At 37.7% G+C, this 21,209-nt stretch overlaps 3 protein-coding genes across 6 annotated transcripts in view; 2 read left to right on the top strand and 1 right to left on the bottom strand.

The window, feature by feature from the left end:
• P2RY12 (purinergic receptor P2Y12) overlaps positions 1–4,264 on the top strand; it is a 32,900-nt gene extending 28,636 nt beyond the window's left edge. For 3 of the 4 annotated variants that reach the window (XM_054585213.1, XM_054585214.1, XM_054585215.1), the window contains 2 exons: positions 998–1,164; positions 2,691–4,264. In XM_054585213.1, the coding sequence (XP_054441188.1) occupies positions 2,713–3,732 (1,020 nt within the window). In that variant the 5' untranslated portion in view covers positions 998–1,164; positions 2,691–2,712 and the 3' untranslated portion in view covers positions 3,733–4,264. Of the gene's footprint in view, positions 1–895; positions 947–997; positions 1,165–2,690 lie in introns of those variants that run through there. The other variant, XM_054585216.1, reaches the window with a different exon arrangement.
• The window catches only part of MED12L (mediator complex subunit 12L), a 312,438-nt gene that overhangs the window by 88,832 nt on the left and 202,397 nt on the right, over positions 1–21,209 (bottom strand). The gene's annotated exons all lie outside the window — the stretch shown is intronic.
• P2RY13 (purinergic receptor P2Y13) lies at positions 10,410–12,398 on the top strand. Its single transcript, XM_054585218.1, has 2 exons — positions 10,410–10,620; positions 11,068–12,398. The coding sequence occupies exon 2, from the start codon at positions 11,082–11,084 to the stop codon at positions 12,078–12,080; it is 999 nt and encodes a 332-aa protein (XP_054441193.1). The 5' UTR covers positions 10,410–10,620; positions 11,068–11,081; the 3' UTR covers positions 12,081–12,398.

The following is a 21,209-nucleotide window of genomic DNA, read 5'->3' as shown; positions in this document are numbered from 1 at the left end:
ATGAAGGGTGCACCCACAGTTTCTGACTCACTGGGGCTTGGTCTGGTGCCCAACAACGTGCACTTCCCATGACTTCTCAGATGAAGTCTAGCTGCTGTTCTGCCTGTTGAGAACCACACTGTTGAAAATTAACAAATGCAGAGACAGACACACACAAAACTTGAAAGAAAGAAATAACCAAAATGAATCTTCATAGCAAAGGCATCTACCCAAAAGGTTCTCTGGTAGAGGAGATTACAGTTAGAAACATGTGTGTTGTGTCTATGCACACCCAGAACACTGTTTGTATCAGAGTAATATAGATACATGAATCCCTGATATAATGATCAAAGAGTATTTTCCCAAAACCAAAAGCTAGGTTAAAAGGAAAAACAATATTGTTTCTATGTAAATTCTGTTCAAGAAAAGCATAAAAGATACTTATATAATAAGTCTGGAAATGGATACAACTGTTTTTCTTTCTAATGTAATTTTGAAATCTTATAATTTATAATGGGAGGAAACTGTTTCACATACAAAAAGTTGATCAAACACAGATTTAAAATAATGACATTATTAACCAGGAAAAAAAAGCAAGGAGCAAGAGACTTAACATCCCTAACAAGCACACATTTTGAGTTAATATAATTAGTTGTTACAAGGTAATATATCACCCCGTGTTGAGCACAGTATGTTTTCAAGCAAAGCAAGCTTGCAACCTTTTCCAGGAAGCAGATTTCAAAAGGCTTGGATTTATCCTTTGCATGGAAAATAACCAAAAGAACTCATACAGCATCAACTCTATGACAGGTTTCAGTAAAAAGCCACAAGATTTTAAATTGCTTTTCAAAAGATGACTCTTCACCCACCCTGCCACACGCTTCCCAAGGAAATAAAAGCAGAAGTCATAAAAGTGGCCAAACGGAAATCCAGTGTCTGCATAGCTTTGCGTCCACAGCATTTGAAGGTAATAGCACATTGTGAACTCCTCTCTTCCTCTCTCGCTCTTTCTCTCTAGAATCTTCAAGACTTTATTCGTCAAAACCAGCAAATTCTCTGTCATAAAGAGCTTTAACAACTAACCTAAGACATTAAAAAGGAAAATACCAGCTGACACCCTGCAGGTTGAAATAACTACCACTTACTGGATACATTCAAATCCTTCAAAATCAACAGAGTAACCAGGTAACTATTTCTAGAAGTATGTGACAAATATATGTATTTACACTATGGTGTATGTGGAAGTTTTTTTTCAAGTGTTCTTAAAATTGGAAACCTTTAATAACAATATCAATGCAAGTATTTAGTTGGAATAAAAATTAAAATATAAGCTGCAATAATGGTGTTAAAGATAACCATTAACTTCATTTAAAAATTTATTCAGAGTAATGAAAGAAAATATAAAGAGTCTTACTTATTTTACTTCGAGTGTAAAATGAGATTTAAATATAGAGAGCTGAAATTCCCAATATCAAGAATACTTGTTAAATAAGTTATAGTCTATGTGAAATGACTACTCCCAAAGTAGAATTTCAAAAACTATCAAAAAATATATAACCAAAAGCAAGTAACAGTAGCAAGGAAGGTTACAATCAGTGATATTGTATCAATTAAATACCATTTTTGGTTTGTTTGTTTGTTTGTTTGTTACAGGTTAAACAGGTGAGAAGTGCGGAGGTGTTGTAAACTGAAACCATAATTGTGACAACATGAATCTTAATTGTTTTACTTTCTGTAATTAAAGGATGGGAAAAAATAATTCCATTGACATTTGTTGGCGGAGCGAGGGGGAGATGAGGAGGATTTAGTTCTACCTTTATTTGTCATATTTAAATCTTTTACATGGAAGCCTTTAAAAAAATTTATTAGAGATTTATATTTTAACATTATTGTATCTTATATTTAGAAATAATATGTTATAAAGTGTAAATTCCATTGTTACGGATGAAATAAAAATATTACAAATTTCACTTTAAATTTCAAAATTTAGATGCCAGAGAATGTATTCAGGTTAAGTGTTAGTTTTCTGTATAGCTGTCTGTTGGTCTATAAAAACCTCCAGAACCAGACATGGACACGCTCTTGGTATTTTACTTTAGCTACCATTATATTTGGAGCTAAAGAAGAGTCCCTGTGAGGCTGATTTTTGAATGGATGATTGCAATATAAAGGCAGAAACAGCCTTCAATTATAAAAGAAAATCTTCTGTCTCCTTCACTATTGTACTTATTTAATTCTAAGAGGCAATTACTACTCATTTCTCCTTGGGACTCTTTAATGGTACCACTAGAGTAAATGAAGTCCAGTAATAAGCATGGCGTAGAGAAAGTGACTGAGTGGAGACAAAAAAAAGTTAAAAGCTAGAAGAACAAAGCAGAGACCTAATATTGCTCTTCTAATTTTTATATATATTCATGTGTTTTGCCTAAGATCAAAAATGTTCTATGAGAGGCAAATATTCAACAACTAAGAAACACAAAGCATCCGTGCCGTCATGCAATTCAGACCATTTTACTTTGCTAGAGATAGAATATTTGCCATGATGAAATATTCTGAGATTCCCGTTTTCTGTGTTCTTACTGGTTGCCACAGAGAGGATCAGAAACCTCAGTTTTTAAAGAAGCCTGTCCAAAAAAAAATTACACATGGATATAAGAACAAAATCAACTCTCTGGGACTGAAAATAACCATCCCTTCTCTCCCCACTCCAGGTATCAAAGAAGAAACGCAGCCATGGACAACCTCACCTTGGAGGCTGGGAACGGCAGCCTGTGCACCCGAGATTACAAGATCACCCAGGTCCTCTTCCCACTCCTCTATACTGTCCTGTTTTTCGTTGGACTCATCACAAATAGCCTGGCAATGAGGATTTTCTTTCAAATCCGCAGTAAATCCAACTTCATTATTTTTCTTAAGAACACAGTCATTTCTGATCTTCTCATGATTCTGACTTTTCCATTCAAAATCCTCAGCGATGCCAAACTGGGAACGGGACCACTGAGAACTTTTGTGTGCCAAGTGACCTCCGTCATATTTTATTTCACAATGTATATCAGTATTTCATTCCTAGGACTAATAACTATTGATCGCTACCAGAAGACTACCAGGCCATTTAAAACATCCAGCCCCAAAAATCTCTTGGGAGCTAAGATTCTCTCTGTTGTCATCTGGGCATTCATGTTCTTACTCTCTTTGCCTAACATGATTCTAACCAACAAGAGGCCAAGAGACAAGAATGTTAAGAAATGTTCTTTCTTCAAATCAGAGTTTGGTTTGGTCTGGCATGAAATAGTCAATTACATCTGTCAAGTCATTTTCTGGATTAATTTTTTAATTGTCATTGTATGTTATACACTCATTACAAAAGAACTATACAGGTCCTATGTAAGAACGAGGGGTGTAGGCAAAGTCCCCAGGAAAAAGGTGAACATCAAAGTTTTCATTATCATTGCTGTATTTTTTATTTGTTTTGTTCCCTTCCATTTTGCCCGAATTCCCTACACCCTCAGCCAAACCCGGGATGTCTTTGATTGCTCTGCTGAGAATACTCTGTTCTACGTGAAAGAGAGCACTCTCTGGTTAACTTCCTTAAATGCATGCCTAGACCCATTCATCTATTTTTTCCTTTGCAAGTCCTTCAAAAATTCCTTGATGAGTATGCTGAAGTGCTCCAGTTCTGCAACATCTGCTCCACATGAAAATCGGAAAAAGGGACAGGATGGTGGGGACCCAAGTGAAGAGACTCCCATGTAAACAAACTGAGATAACAGTTCAATCTAGTAGTGTTTGGAACTGCTGACAGCAAAACACTATGTGAAAATATTAATACTGACTAAGAAGTAGCTGAGTTAGTCACAATGACTCTTGAAATAACAAAAGACTACAAAAGTAATCTTAATTTACTTTTCCAGCATTTAAAAGCTATCTTAAAAAGTAGAAAAATAAACTAACATGTAGCTGTGGAGCAAAATGAACTTTATCCAATCACCACGCGACATGCAAAACTATACAGAAATCACAAGTGTAGAGTTTTGGCAAAAGAGGTAACAATATAATAATACCTACTGTAATTCTTTAAATACATTATTGATCACAATGTTATAATCAACTTACAATACATAATCAACTGAAGAATGATAAATCTGATAAAATCTTTAACCACAAATTATACTTAAGATGTATATACAATCTTAGTCCCTAATCAAATGCTGACCTATTGTAATAATCATTATAAAAATTTAAGTTAAGTGGGACACAGAAAGAATAGTAACTACTAACTTTTACTTATTAGCAAAGACCTAAGAGATTTATACTAATTGAAATGGTAATAGATTGGACTGAATTTTTTTAAATGTTCGTTAAGATAGAAGTTTAAAAACTACCTGTCCAATAAAAAGTGTAGAATAGCAAACATACAAAGGAGAATTCTAATAGAAAAAAAAAACAACTTCCTTAACACTAGATAAAAAGAGTTTTACTAATATTTTGACAACTCTAGTAAACACAGTGCCATCATTGACTTGCCTTTATTAACTTGGTTCTAGAAACTTCATGCATCTCAGGTTAATAAGTATTTCCCACAGTGAGAAAAATAAATATAATTCTAGATTTGCACAGCATAACTATCAACAGGAAAGTGATTAAAATGTTTGGATTTACCCATTTGTTATTTGTGTGTATAACAAAAAATTTACATTAAACTCTAAATCACACTTTGTTGGAAATTTTTTGTTCAAAGGTATTAGATATCATGATTCACTACCTATTTACCCCTACATCAAACATCAAACCCATTTAAGAAAGAATGGCTGGCAACACTGTTTTATGACACAACGTTGGGAAAAGTCTCTTCTGAAGGTGACATCTCACATCAATTAGTCTGTACGTAAATGAAAAAACAGGTCAGACTTAAAATATAGTCTGATTCCACTCAAGTCCTATTCATTATTTTTAATATAAACAAAATATACAATACGCTTGGAATTTGACATCATTTATCTTATTTGTGATCCTCAGAGATGATTATAAAACAGAAGGCATAGATCCCAACATCTAAATATAGAAGAAATTTAAAGGGTAACCTGTAGTATAAGGAAGTTCACTGAACTTTAACAGTGATGGGTTTTATCCAAACCCTCTGCAAGTTCTGCTGAGCTAAATTTCAGTGCAAAATTGTACTCATTTACCTCTCTAATGGTATCAGTTCTCAAGTTGCTACACTTCCTTCTCTGGCACTGCTAAGAGCGAGCACTGGAAGTCAGCAGAAATGCACAGGGACATGCATCCAAACCGATGTGCATTCTACATAGTTTTGGGACAAAAGCAGTAGCTGTTTCTGCGACTTCAGATATTCATAAATGAATGAAATTCACTTTAATGTCACATGCAGAAGTGTGCATGTTCCATAAGAATACGAGGATATTTGAGCTGGAAGAGAAATGAAAGCTCAAATCTGACTCTCTTAATTTGTGTATGGGAAAACATAAAGGGTAGATCCACCCCCCAGCCCATCTGGGATAGAGAGTAGGATAAAGCTGACCATATCCTAGTGCCCGGGCCACATGAGCTGTTAAAGAGACTACAGAGTGGGCAAAGACTTACTTGAATAATCTTTCATTTTGGCTTAAACTAACTCACTGAGATGACAACTTCCACAAGAGAAAGAAAACCAGAAATGATAAAGGTATGATGGTACCTTTGCCAAAAAAAAAGAAAGAAAAAGTAAAGTATTTGAAAGTACCTATGTTTTTATATATAGTATAAAAAATTTCATGGAAGTCTAAATCACACTTTGTTGGGAATTCTTTATTCAAAGATGTTAAGATAGTATATACTCCTATATCAAACATCAAACTGAACCCATCTGAGACAGATTGAGATTGGTACCACAAAGTGCTCATTATACACAGAACGTCACTATCTCCAGCTTAGAAATGTTAATATATGTAATGCATCCCACATTTCACAATAACTTAAAATAAAAGTGAAGCCATATTTTGTAGACTGAGGTACAGAAGTTGAAAAGTTCATAAATGAGGCAAACAAAATGGAGTCTTGCCCAAAGCCTTAGTGGCCAACAAGTCCTCAGGATGATGGTTATTGGCCGTCTCTCTCACTGCTTCCTCACAGAAACAATCTAAAGCAGGTGTGGCGAACTAGACCCTGCAAGCTATGTCCAGCCCACCACCTATTTTTGTATAATCCATGACCTAAGAAAGGTTTTTACATTTTCAAATGTTTGTGAGGATAAAAATCAGAAGAGTAAAATGCTCATGTTGCATTAAAGTTATGTGAAATTCAAGTTTCAGTGTCCATAAGAAGGTTTTATTAGAATGCAGCCCCACCTATTCGGGTTTTACCTTTGGCTAGTTCCCTGCTACAGCAACAAGGTTAAGTAGTTGTATTGGAGACTGCATGGTAGCAAAACCTAAATATTTACTAACCGGTTCTTTAGAAAAGAAGATTGACAACCCCTAATTAGAACTTTAAAAACAGGAGAAAATTCCTACACAGAAAAAGAACCCTGTCTTCATGCATCAAGGTGCTTCAGCAGCTGTGCACAGTGAACAACTGCAGATTCGAGTGGCTGATCTCGGTGATGACTGCTGGCTGGCAATGCCCAATGTGGGAACTAGACGTGAGGAAATAGACTTTGGTAAGTCACTAAGTGAAGAGAAACAGCCTGACATTTTAAAAAACGGAGAAAGGGCTTGAAAAAAATCAACTTGCAGGAGAAATACAAGTGGACAATTAAAATATAAAGAGATGTATCACTAATTTTATACTTAAATGGCACGGCTTTTTTTGTGCCTATACATTTAGAATTGATTGAAAAGACTTTTAGTAACGGTGTTGTAGAATTCCACTCAGTGAGACCATAAACTGGTACAATCTTCCTGGAGAGCTATTGGAAAACAACCATTCTACATTTAGATGCATATCTTTGATTCAGCATTCCACTTCTAGGAAACTTACTATAAATATTTTGGAACAAATGCACAAAAATATATGAATATGTATGTTCTACAGCTTTTTTAATGAGAAAAAATGGCAAAAATGCCCATGAGTGACAACTAAACAATGAGAACTTTATATATGTAGCACAGTATTTTTTAAAAATTAGGGAACTGCTAACATGGAATGAAACAAAGATCCAATATGTCAACAAATATATATACATATATGCATATTTCTACAGCATTGGCATATATATGTAAGGGGGATTTACTTTCAATTCCTACTATATACATGTCTGTATTTGAAATCTTTAAACTTTTACAATAAAAATATGAAACTGTGATATAAATGTTTCAATATGAATCAATTGCTTATTTCCAGCTATATGTACAGACTTTCTAATATTGAATTTCATAACAGATTCCTATATTTAATGTTAAATTGCATAATTTATTTTAGCTTATTATTACTGCTTTTGGTTGACCCAGTATGGAATTTGTAAAACAATTTCATATAATCTGAGAAAGTACCATGGTATACTTTTACGGGGAGTAAAAGACTCTTCTATAAGTATAGGAGTTCCCATTTTTACTTTCATTCCAAGTAAAGCAAATACTTCATCTTTTCAGGTATTATTAAATATTTACATGGTACTGGTCATCACATCCACAGGAACCTTCAGAATGGTACCTCTGATCCTTAGAAAAATCCCAAAGGAGACTACAAATGGCAAAAGTAGTTTATTTGCATTTCACAGGCTTTTGATTTCTAATTTTTATTATATCTTCTTTGAGTCTCTCCTGATTATACCGCTTTGAATCAACTCATTTTCAACCTCATGTCTTACTTTAAGGCAAAAAGTTTCACAAGTCCTTTGACTTTATAGTCGATTGATTCTTCTCACTCACCAATCACTTACACCCAACTCAAAAACTCCAGAACTTGGTAAACAATTCCGTGTTCGTCTCATCTGTGGCTTCTACAGCCAGGAGAGTAAAGGGAGGCTGGGAGCACAGGCTCGAGAACCCAGAGGTGTGGGCTTGCAGTGGGCCTGGCCTGCATGATTTGGGGCAAACTGCTTAACTTCTGCACTTCTACTTTCTCATTTGTAAAACAGGACCCCATCTCTGGGTACTGTTTTAAGAATTAAATACGATGATATTATCATATGAAACAGCACAGCTAGTGTAATTATATAAGTTTTGAATATTCCCTTTGAGCTCAATAGGATTTTAAATGTTTCGTTTATTCCCATTTGGCAGGAACCTAATATCTGGGACCTTTATTTCCATCATCTTTGGTTCTTCCCTCCTGTTTTTCATGAGCTCTCTCCACAGCTCTACATGATATTCCATTTTTCCTTTAATTTCATTTAACAAAAAAAACACACTAATACCTACCATGCCACATATATCATTCTCCACTGTTAGTAAATGTTCACCCATTTTATCCCCTTAACAACACTGTAACGCAGATACTATCATTTATTTTCTTGTAAAGAGGAGATACTAGTTCCATAGAGAGCATAAATAACTTGCCCAGGGTCACAAGAAAAGTAAGAGTTAGAATAAGGAATTGAACCCAGGTACTCCGGCTCCTTCGGCAGTGCCGCTGTCTGCTCTGGGGGCAGGCAGCCTCTCAGAGAAACCATGGAAGGCAAAAGATCTTGCTCAGGGGCCACGGCGACGGATGAGACAAAGGAGTTACCTCGTATTAAGCACATGAACGTGTAAGAATGAATGATCTGTTGAAATATTTACTATGGTTAAACATTTTGAAATTACTACATCTAAAAGAATACATTTCTGTAACTTTAGAAATGAATTACCGTTTAAGTTCCTCTTTTGAAAGCTTCCCACACTTTGGCATTTTGAAATTTGACCAAAATGTGATTTCCAGTTTTTATATTATGGAACTATCTTGTAGAGCACTTCTCTTGTTTAAATTGAAACTGTTCCAAACCTTTATCTAAATAATGGATTTGGCACCATTGGGAAACTGACACTTAATTATGTAGGTCAAATCCCTCTACTTATTAAAAAAAATAAAATAAAGATGTTTGTTTTTTTCCTCTATGGAAGCAAACAAAAAGATGTATGTTTAAATTATGTTCCATTACATTAATGAAATCCAGAATCTGTATTTCCAAGAATCAATCTGAGTCAAACACATATTTTTTAAGCTGTGTCAGTCACCAGTAGGTAGTTCCAACCAAAATTATCAGGCATCCTATTGCCTTATTTTAAAATGTCCAGTGGGTTATGGAATTTTATTCTCAGAATCCTAAACCAAGTTATCAAAACCTTCTCCATCAACCCAACCCCACAGTCTACCCCAACTCTGTGGTAAACTTGTAGCAAAAAGTGTGAAGTGAAACTCACCATGGAGAACTCCACATTCCCTCCTAAGGTCTCTTAAATTTCCTCTTTCCCTTTACCTATCTGGCAAGAAAATGTTTCTGTCATAGATTTTGTCTATATAAGATCAGCAATTATACTCTTTCAAACTTTAAGAGAATTTAAAGAAAAAATTGTACAGACCTTGGCCTAAGATCGATTGATGAAATTCCTGAAGTCTTCAGCACTTTGCATATATCATCAAATACAGAAAAAGGTTTCTAAAAATGATTTTCTAATATGCAAGAAGTACATCTCTATTTAAATCGGTAATTCATACACCACTACAATGAGTGGCTATCTCCTTGTACTTCCTATGTACCACAGCACTATTCCGAGCACTCATTTTATCCTCTCAGCAAGACTATAAGGTATACACTATTATTACATTGATCACACAGATGAAGATACTGTGGCACAGGACCACTAAATTATTTGTCTATGATCTAGTTCCCAATAATTGGTGGATGTGGCATTCTGACTCCAAAAATCTGGGTCTATCAGCCCTTAACTTTTATGAAATATGACATTTTATCTCTCAGTGATTCAAAGACCAAAAGACTCATATCAATATTTATAGAAATAAGAGGTCACCATACCAGACGCTTTTTGAAAAAAGCAGTCTACAAGGATGAAACTAATGATTCTTCTGATTTTAGAGTCAACTCTCACACTTGGTTGTAATTTGGGGCTATTTACTTCATCTTTCTGCCTCCTACTACGATATACAAGAGGCACGCAAAAACTTCATTGAACAGGCAAATAAAGATTAAGCTGCAAGAAAGTTACTGTATAAGAAAATATAAAGATAACTTCAACTGATTTATGCAAATCATAGTATACTACCAGTACATACGTTTGAAATAACAGAAGTTTCTTATTAGAAAATTCTGCAAAGGTTTGAATGTGAAGAGATCCTGATGGCTGCCGGGCCAGTGTGGCTCAGTTGGTTGGGAGTCGTTCGATCAAGGGAAAGACCGCCAGTTCAACTCCCAGCCAGGGTACATGCCTGGGTTGTAGGTTTAGTCCCCAGCAGGGGTGTGTACCAGAGGCAACCACTCGATGTGTCTCTCCCCGCCTTCCTTCTCCTCTCTCTAAATAATAAATAAATAAATACGATCTAAAAAAAAAAAAAAAAAGATTCTGATGGCTCGTGTTATACATGTAAAATGAGGAAGGAAACCGGGTATAAGAAAGCAGAAGGACATTTGCTTCACATGTTCTTCATGGGCTGATCTAATGACTGCCTCAATCAGAAGACACTGAGCTGAGTATTCTCCCAAACAAGGTGAGTTTCCATTTTTATTTTAAGTGTGCTTGCTTTTAAAAGGTAGACTATATTCAAGGGTAAAGTTAACATCCTAAAAACCACAGATTATGAGCATAAGGAATTACATAATGTATAGCAATCCAACATGAATTATTACCTCTTAGATGGGGTTTTGTTTTACAGCCAAGGTAAAAGTAGCAATTGTGAATGGAGTAGAACCTGTTATTTGGATTTCATAATGGTGTGAAAGTAATGGTACTGTTACAAGTACCAAAAATGTATTATGTACTTTAAAAATTCTAGCCAAATATAACATGTGCCTTCTCAACCGATCTACTGAATGTGATGTTAGTACATAAGTTGTTAATATGTGACAAACCTAAAGTCTCTTTTTTTTTTTGAAAGTATCATTTTGAAATCATGAAAGGCTTCATTTTACTTCATGTACCTGTTAATTTGTAACAGTGAGACTGGAAATCATGAACACCACGGAGATGAAGGGCTTCAATGGGTCTGAGCGGTGCCCCAGAGACACACGGGTAACCCAGCTGGTGTTCCCAGCCGCCTACACTGTCGTTTTCCTCGCCAGCATCCTGCTGAACACTTTGGCCCTATGGGTGTTCGTTCACATTTCCAGCTCCTCCACCTTCATCGTCTACCTCAAAAACACTTTGGTGGCTGACTTGATAATGACACTCATGCTTCCGTTTAAAATCCTCTCCGACTCACACCTTGGGCCTTGGCAACTCAGAGCCTTTGTGTGTCGTTTCTCCTCGGTCATCTTTTATGAGACCATGTACGTGGGCATCATTCTGCTGGGCCTCATAGCCTTCGACAGATTCCTCAAGATCATCAGACCTTTTGGAAAATTTTTTGTTCAGAAACCTGCTTTTGCAAAAATGGTCTCCACCCTTGTCTGGTTCCTTTTGTTCCTCATCTCTCTGCCAAACATCATCTTAAGCAACAAGGAAGTCACACCGTCTTCTGTGAAGAAGTGTGCCTCCTTAAAGGGCCCTCTGGGGCTGAAATGGCATCAAGGGGTGAATTACGTATCACAGTTCATTTTCTGGACCGTTTTTACCTTAATGTTTCTGTTTTACGTGGTGATTGCAAAGAAAGTATATGAGTCTTATAGAAAGTCGAAAAGTAAAGACAGCAAAAACAACAAAAAGCTGGAAGGTAAAGTATTTATTGTTGTGGCTGTCTTCTTTCTGTGTTTTGCTCCATTTCATTTTGCCAGAGTTCCATATACTCACAGTCAAACCAACAGTAAGACTGACTGTAGATTGCAAAATCAACTGTTTATAGCTAAAGAAACAACTCTCTTCTTGGCAGCAACTAACATTTGTATGGATCCCTTAATATATATATTTTTATGTAAAAAATTCAGAAGGCTATTACATATGAGGGGAAGAAAGACCACAGCATCAACCCAAGACAATCATACTAGTCAGACAGACAATATAACCCTAAGCTGATAACTTTATCATGGTTCACTTCTATTTTGGGGCTAGATTTCAAAAAATGATTTATTTGGAAATTACATTTAAGCAGTATAAGAGGATTACAACGAATGCTTTCTTACACTTTATTATCCTGATGTACAGAAAGCATTATATAAATTTTTAATTTCACATAGATCTATTCATAAACAGAATGACGTATCATTAAGAGAACACCACAGAAAGTAAATGGCCACTACAGATCTTTTCAAAAACTCACTTATATTTTATAAGAGATTTATTGTGGACAAATGTAAAGTCCTTAAAACCACACCTCCTAAATACCTTCTCACACTCTTTTACACACATAATTCAAACAATGTTACCTATTTTGCATTACAAAAATGTTGATACTAGATTTAAAAAACAAAAACAAACAAACAAACAAACAAAAACACCTTGAAAGCCCTTTGGTGAAAGCTGAAAGGTAGGGGCCTAAAGGGAGACTATTTAGGAAGTACCTGGGGAGCTGAAGGTGGTTCAAAAGGCCTCTGAAATCCCAGATGAAGGAGAATCTCCTTACAATCACAAAGAGTCTCTTCCATGTGATGCCAGTGCATCACAGGAGACACAAGCACCATTATTAAGCTACATAAAATACTGTACTATAATAATTTGTGTACATGCCAAGTGTGTACAATTCAAGGGTAGAAATACTGTATTATCCTTCTTTAGAATTCTTACTCTGCCCAGCAAATACTCTGATGGTGGTTGAATATGCCACCCACTCAGCAAACCCTTCCTGGTCCACACCCTCTATTTTCCACCTCTAGTTAAAAATAATTACTTCTTCCACTGTTTGAGTACGTGTTAGGGCGCTCATTGCAGATTTCCCTTTAAAACTAGTCTGTTGTACTCTTGACTGCAAAGGTGGTTAGGAATCTCTAAGGAAAAACAATATGTTTTGAAGACAGAAAACATGTTATACATGTTATTTTTTTTCTTGGTAAATCCCACAATCTCCTCAAAGATCTTGGGTTATAAATGTTTTAAATAGAATATGTCAATACTCTGCTATTCATGTTACATATATAGAAGGAACTGCTGACCCACAACCAGCAACATCTATACTGGGATGTTTTTCAAAGGATGGAGCGCTACTTGTACTTACTAACCTCAATATTCTTCCCTGAATACCTTTGCGGTTCAAAAAAGCTACAAAATGGTTATTTGGTACTGTGGACGCTGACTTATAACTTTTAGAGAAAATGCCCAGAGAAAAAGTAATGCTCTGTAAATGTGCCTCTAGCTCCAGCATTATCATCAGAAGGTGACTCTCAGGCCTCTTTCTATGCCCTCAAGGCTCAGGAGGCCCTGGAACCTCCCTACCTTTGTGGCCTTATCTCCTAAGTGCTCTTCCCCGCCTGGAACTTCACCCTCGTCTCTAAACTTGTAGCCCTAGGAAGAGGCCGCGCCCCTTATTGCCCCTGTGCCATTGCACGTGTAAATTTACCTGCAACTTACCCAGGAAGCGGAATCCGTCCTTGAAACCCTACGTTGCCATCACCCAGCCCCTGAACTCTCATCCGGCCACCTCCCATCACCACCTCCAACGCAATCACTCCCTCATCCCTCACGCCTCCATTACTGTCCGTATCACACTGCTTTGTAATTACTTGTTTGCACATGTACCTACTCTTAATAGCCTACGTATTTCTGAGGGCAGAGATTGTGTCTCCTTGTGCAATCAATAAATATTTAATAAATAAACCGAACTGGTTTTATTTTCACATACTAGAAAAGCAAAAGGGAAGTCAATTCTCAGTGACGTTTTTATTTTCAAAAGATGATATAAATTTCTTGAAAGCTCAAGCTCTTTTCAGTTGCCTTCTTATGGCATGTCCACAGGGGCCTGAAAAGCGGGGTTGTTTTCAGGTTCTCTGGTAGATGTTCCTTCTGAAAGAAGCAGGATTTCTAAACAGTGTGTGGGCAGGTGGGGGGCTAATGTCTATCAACGTTTCAGTTCTGAAGCGATTGACAAAATGCTTCAGCTATGTACTGTTGGTTTTGGTTAAGTAAAAACTGTAGCTGCAGTATATTACAATCTCCAAAACTCTCCTTTCAGAAAGTAACTGTTAGCAGTGTCACTAAATCCACATTATTTTGGCTGAGTACATTACATAACCATGAGTAGATGCTAATAATGTATTATAAATAACTGCATCTAAACAATGTGTACAATTTTTTCAAAGATCTTTCAAGATAAGATTTCAATAGCAAATCTGTCCTCTGTAGTACAAATGTTCAATCCTCCGTAGTACAAATATTGAATTCTATTTCAATAACATTATAATCAAAAGCAGAGTACCTGGTGGGTAGAATGAAATAGTCTAATACGAACTTAGAGAAGAGGCTTATGAAAGCCATCTTAAAATCACATTCACAAAATGCAAAGCATCTATTTGGGAAGAACTTCCCAAACTAGCAAACAGAAATACTAAATTCTAGAATACTTATAGAATGGGATGCCATAACATAGCCATTAACAACACACAGAAGAGAATTAAAAAGTAGCTTTGATATAGTGTGTGAATTCAGAGCACAATTAAGGGCTTTTGTCAAAAGCTAAATGTAACGATTTTTACTGGATAAGGCCTTCTGAATACCCCTGGACCAGGCCAGGGGAGAAAAGGTACTGCCCCATAGAGAAGAATTCTCGAGAAACCAAGAAAAATTACTATGACTGAGGGAGGACAAGGCAGACAAGCAGTGTGAACTTCCAAGTCACAGAAGTAAGATGGCTGATATAAAGTCATCTTTATTTAGAATCTGTAAAAGAATTATTCAGTCTTTTTAAAACCATTACTTCATGTATTTCATATCCATTTAAAAGGAGTCCTTCCATTACCTTCTAAAGTCTTCTATCTAAAAACGTCTGACCATCAGCCCCAGGTAAACTGTATAACTCGGCAAGTTAAAAGATCAAAGCTCACCTGACTCTCAACAAACCCCGCCAGAGGAGGGTCCCACACAGGCAGTGTCTAACACCTACAGGAACGCACAGGAGTGGAATTCACAAATCATTTGAAGAGCCTAGAAACAAACCTCAACATTTTTAATTTTACATGGAAACCAGATAAAGGCGATATCAGTATGGAACACTTGTGTTCCAACCAGTAGTTCTCAAACTTCAGTCGGCACAGAACCAGCTGGAAGAATTCTTAAAAGCCATTGCTAGGCCTGTCCGCAGAGTTTCTGATCCAGTAGGTGTAGGCTAAGTCCTGAGGACAAGTTTCCAGGGGACATTGATACTATTGACTTGGACTACACATTAAGAACCACTGTGATAAAATATTCCTTGAGGTTCATACTTCTATAAAGACTGGTTCACAGCTCAACCATCTTGGACATGGATGTCCAAAAGTGGGGTCTGTCAACAGGAAACGCAGAACTGTTATTAAAACACTGTGGCAGACCTAAGATGACAGGCCATGGCAAGGACTGCGGCTACCGTAGAAGTTCATACCCACTATGGGGGCATCTACTACTCAGTGCCAACTGTTGGCACAGGAGGGATTTGGAGCCCAGGGTATGTGACTAGCAGCAGTAACAGGAGTAAAACCTGCATCAGCGACAACAAAAGCAGCACACATTACCTACTACTTACTGTGTACCGTGAGCTTTAACTACATTGTCCCAATTAATAATAGTACCAGGAACCCTATAAAGTGTTATTGTTATCTCCACTTTAAAGATAAAGAAGTTGAGAAACAGAGAGGTTAAGCAACCTGCATGGAATTACACAGCCTATAAACAGCAGGGCTAGAGCCTAACTGAGTTTCTTGCTTCTGAGCTCGTATTCTTAAACTCTATATACTAACAACCTCAGATCTTGTAATGTTCTCAAGAGAATCCAGTCTCTTATATTTCCTGTGATTTTCAAAACTTCCGTAGCCACCCCCATATTCCCTGACCCCACAAAAACAATGCAATGTTTATGTGTGAGCCATGACTAGCCCAGATGCTGCCAGCTAATTAGCCCTGACCTAGAAGCTACAAGAACCTCCCAGCATCTTACCCTGGCAGCTCACACTTAGTTACTACATGCTTGCTATGTGGCAGGCACAATGCTCTGAACTTTACAAGGATTACTACCTTTTTATTTTTCACTGCAACACCATGAGACAGATACTACAGGGCTCCTGGTTGAGGGCGGTAAGAAAAGAAATCTGAGGCCAAAGAGGAAGATAACTTGCCCGTGGTGTACATGACCCCACCAGCAAAACAGAGGCAGAACTGGGACGCAAACTGAGGTAGGTGGCCTCCAGCTGAACACCTCAATGGCTCTACCACACCACCTCTCTGACAGTGAGGACAAGCTGAGCCCCCTTAAGGGTTGGCATCAGGCCCCGCAGTGAGAAGGGCTAAGGAGGTGATTGCTGAAGCAAGAGGAAGAGGTCTCAACACAAACGAACTTCAGTAACCCCGGGGGTATGAACAGTTCAATCGTGGGCCCTATGAGTACTCTGGGCGCCCCTTCAGCTCTCAGAGTTCTTGGGAGGAGTAAAATCCCAAACAGTAGATTCGTGGGCTCATCAGTCATTTTGTCATCGTGCACCTGAGTGTAGAGCCCTTGGCCTCAGCAGAAGCACACTCTGGGAAGGCACACAGACCATAATGAGCCCAAATGTGGAGAGCAGTATGAGAGCCATAATCAACTCACCGTGGAAGCTCAGAGGAAAGGGTAGCTACCTGTAAATGGAGAAACTGAGGAAGGGCTGGCAGGAAATGGAAATGTGAACTGAACCTCAAAGGAGAAAACTGAGCGTTCAAAAGGAAAACACTGCTGTGCAAACAGCAATTTGGAGGAAGGCTCAGGTACGTCAGGTGGGCCTGGCGCTGTGGCTGCTGTGAGGGGCACCGGAGGGCAGAGGCTGCAGCTCGTGAATGTGGAAAGCGAGTATGGGAATGGAGCGCAGATTCCTGGTGCTGTGCTGACATGCCTGCATGTCTCCATGAGCCACTGAAGTTTTCAAAAGCACAAAGTTACATCCTCTATCTCTGCTGCATTTTAAGAAAATGAATTTGTCAGCAATAGGATGACTCTGGATTGTAGAACAGCCACTGAGGTCAGGAGATCAATTAAAAAAGTCTTCCATCTCTGCAGGCAAAAGCCAAGGGGCAAAGCCCTGACATGGACCTTGGTGACATTTCCAGAGAGAGGTTTTGAGTCAAAGATCACTGGAAAACAGGGAGTTGCATGTAAAATGTATTTGATTAACGTGTATTCTCAGTGGAGTCCATAATACCCAGCCCAAAACCCTCCAATTAAGATTCACTGCTCAGAAGATTATTAACTTGGGTGATATTTCCATTATGAAGGAAGAAGACCAAAAAGCAGACTCTGGCCATGCTGTATGTGAATTCTATCAGTGAGAGAGCAAGGTCAAGGGTGCAAAGGCTAGACGGAGGGGCTAAAACAGAGACCCTGGGCTTTGAAGACAGGGTGGCATTAGAGGTCAAGGGAAAGTTCTAAGACAGAGAGAGAATAAGGAATGAGCTGAGTACCTCAGAGGCCACGTCGCACAGATTTCATGGACAGAGGAGACAGAAGAGGAACTGGAGGAAATGCCTGGGACTGGTGAATTAAAACAAGAAACAGGAGGTCCGATGTACTGGAAACCAAGGAGCAATGGAGAATTAAGAAGTAGCAGAACCATATACTCTGGGAAAATCAAATGTGTTCATTCAATAACTCTGATGTAAGTGGTAACTTTAAGGAGGAGGTGGTGGAAAGCCCCGTTTGTAATGGGAAGTGAGGGACTACAAGAAACTCTTATCTTCCATAAAAGACCAGTCAGTTTACCAGAGTTCCAAGGAAGAAAACAACGGATGGATTACTCTGGCTTTTCCTAAGGGTGTCTGTCCAAGAACAGGTAGAGTAGCTCTTTCCTATGTTTCCTACGCAGTGTAGAGTTAACACACACCGTGTAAAGCAGCACACAGAGCAGCAGTACAAATCAAAGGGTGGGAATAGCCAAACAACCAAGAGAAACCAGGCTGGATGAGAAAATGGGTGTGCCAACATTTCACACTCCACATTACCTGATTCTCAGTCGGCCATCCTTTCTAGTATAAAGTATTTATACAAAAAGAGATGGGGGAGGGGATGGGATGAGATGCCTTGTAGTAGGGATGTAAGCTGAGAACATGGGGAGAGGTGACCCCCAAAAAAAAAAAAAAAAAAGATAAAAGCAATAGATAAAGGAAAGGTGAATTCAATACTTATGGTAAGTAAACCAGTTTTTTGGAAAAAAAAAAATCCATACTTTATTTGGCATGTGAACTTTTGTCACTTCTGCAATAAAACTGAACTTCACAAATGTAACATTCCTGGGGCATAGTAACAGAATGCTTATCTTTATTTTTCAAATTCAGCTTAAATATTAGATTGTGTCCATGACCTTATGTAGCTGTAGTCATCCTAAGAAATTTTATCTAATGCATACATGAATGCTTTCATAGCTTTTAAAAAATATTAGCTTTCTGCATTAAATTTATATCATATATTCCTATTCCTTTTATTCTATTTAACTCTGCAACTAAAAATGCGTGAACTACAAGTGAACAAAGAATCAACTGGAATGCAGTGACCTACCAAGAACACTTTTCTCTACCTTCCCATATCCTGGCCTTGGATTTTACATTTTCCCACAATTTCAGATAGTCTGGAATAAGCTAGTTCTAGTTTCCTCCTTTGCAGAAGAGAAATCTGTATGGGAAGAAAATAAAAGTATTTAAAGTGATCATTGGGTCACCATTAGAGGAAATCCAAGAAATGACTAAGGGCTACCAAAATATTATTTAGTTGAGAAGTGTTAACAATTTTTAATCATTCCAAGTTTAAAATTAGACAGACACTCCCATTCATTCACTTACACACCCTCTACCTTCTGACCAAACAAACAAAAAACCCAAAAGCTACTGTTCACCAAGTACTAACCACCCTGTATACTCTCATTTAAGTTTTACAATCTTACAAGGTAGCCATTCCATGCTTATTTTTCAGAAGAAAAAATTGAGGCTCAGGTATATTAACGACTTGCCCAAAGTAAAAAAATAAGAAATAAAAATAAATACATAAATGAAACACTACTAAGTGGAGAGGCTGAGAGCCATATTGGAGTCTATTTGACGCCAGTCATGGCCTCACACTGCCTCTCATGAGCAAGATTTCCAAAGTGAGGAAATGGATCAAAGAGCCCAGCACAGTGAGAGGATCAATATCAGAACAGTACACAGATGCAGGCGTATCTCCAGACTCAATCTCCAACCATCCTCCTCTTTAATCAACCACTACACATGAAGTTCTCATACCAGAAAAAGGTAAATGCTTTATATAAAGACCTAATAGATACAAATCATTTCAAATGACAGATTAAACACAGTAATTCGGGCACAGCAACCTAAAGATACCAATCTCAGCTAGGGAACATTAAAGGGTTTGTAATAATTATGCTCAGCACAAATCCCCAGCTACTGCATGTGAGCCACAATTAAGAGTGACTTTCTTGTACAGAGAGATGGGACAGTAAGATCTGGTGAAGAATTTCTACAATGCTGTTGTATGTTCTGTTGTGTGGCATCCAAGACAGAGCATCATGAGCTACGTTTCAATTAGATACCTGCTTGTCTTTGTTTTATAATAATGAATTAATGTACTACCAAGGCCTAGGAGGCTTTTATATGTGCATTTTTCCTTTAATAAAAAATGAATATACCTGAGAATATTGTGACAGAGAAAAACAAGATTACAATACAAATGTTATGTTGATCAACTCTGGAGGAGGGAACATTGTGCCCAGGTCCATTCCGATGACAAGAAGTCACGAAAAGAAGGGAGGAAAGAGGAAGAACAATAATGCAAAGGAGAAATGACTAGAAGATCATGGGAAACCTTAATAACACATTTGCCAAAGTCTCCCACAAAAATGGTGGAAAATAGGAACAGGATTGATTCCAGGGATTTAGAAAAACCTATCAATAATATTACCTAATTTTCATTCCTTGTAAGATCTTAGAAACACATTATCTCCTTGAGTGCTTCTGTCTCTTTAAAAACATATTTCAAGCCCTCACTGGTGTGGCTCAGTGGCTTGAATGTCGGCCTTTGAACCAAAGTGTTGTAGGTTCAATTCCCAGTCAGGGCACGTGCCTGGGCTGTGGGCCAGGTTCCCAGTAGCGGGTGCATGAGAGGCAACAACACATTGATGTTTCTTTCCCTCTCTCTAAAAATAAATAAAATCCTTAAAAAAAAAAGAAAAGAAAAGAAAAGAAAAGGAATATATTTCGAGCCCTGGCCAACGTGGCTCAGTTAGTTAGAGCACTGTCCCATAAACCAAAAGGCCACAGGTGAGGGTACATGCCTAGGTTGCTGGTTCAGTCCACGGTCACAGAGCATATGGGAGGCAACTGATCATTCCTCTCTATTGTTGTTCCTCTCCCTCTCTTAGAGAGGGGCAGGCCTCCCTTCCCCTCTCTAAGCATGTCCTCAGGTGAGGATTAAAAATAAAGAAAAGAACGCATTATGAAAAATCAGTAAGGTCATGGATTCTAATCTAAAATTATGTGATTAAACCAGAATCCTTGTTTTGCATAAGACTGAAGCCAAAAGCAGTTGAATGAGACACCCAACATACCAGGAAAAAGAAAAAAAGAGGCAGTTTGAACCCACTAGTTTTGCAATTACTCATCTATGAACCAGGTCTACATTCAAAACAAGACTACAGATAGTCCTATTTGGCTTCAAAATTCCAGACCCCAATGTTGCCTTCAGGCTAATATACCCGAAATGCCTTGGAAACATTTAAAAGCATCCCCTTACTGTGCATCCCACCGGATGGACCTAGCAGATACAGAGAGAGGCGATGCTCAAAAGCCAAGAAGATTAAACAAACAAACAAACAAAAAGCAGATTGTTCTAAAAAATAAGTAAGTCTAAAAAGAAAGTAAAACCAAATATAATATGCGGCCACTGATCAGATTCCACAACAACAAAAAAATTATAAAGGATATTATTGGGAAATTGTAAAATTTTAATGCAAATGGGATATTTAAAATTCAGCATTAATCTTCTGACTGACAACAGTATTGCATTTAGATAGA

This window comes from Pteronotus mesoamericanus, unplaced genomic scaffold (genome assembly GCF_021234165.1).
Source record: "Pteronotus mesoamericanus isolate MK-2021 breed Mesoamerican mustached bat unplaced genomic scaffold, CSHL_Meso_final contig_82, whole genome shotgun sequence".
Lineage (NCBI taxonomy): Eukaryota > Metazoa > Chordata > Mammalia > Chiroptera > Mormoopidae > Pteronotus > Pteronotus mesoamericanus.
Note: the sequence above shows the minus strand (reverse complement) of the source record. Positions and strands in the feature narration are given on the sequence as shown.

What these genes read in the sequence shown, in the direction of transcription:
- P2RY13 (XM_054585218.1), top strand. Translation starts at nt 11,082, where the DNA reads ATGAACACCACGGAGATGAAGGGCTTCAATGGGTCTGAGCGGTGCCCC.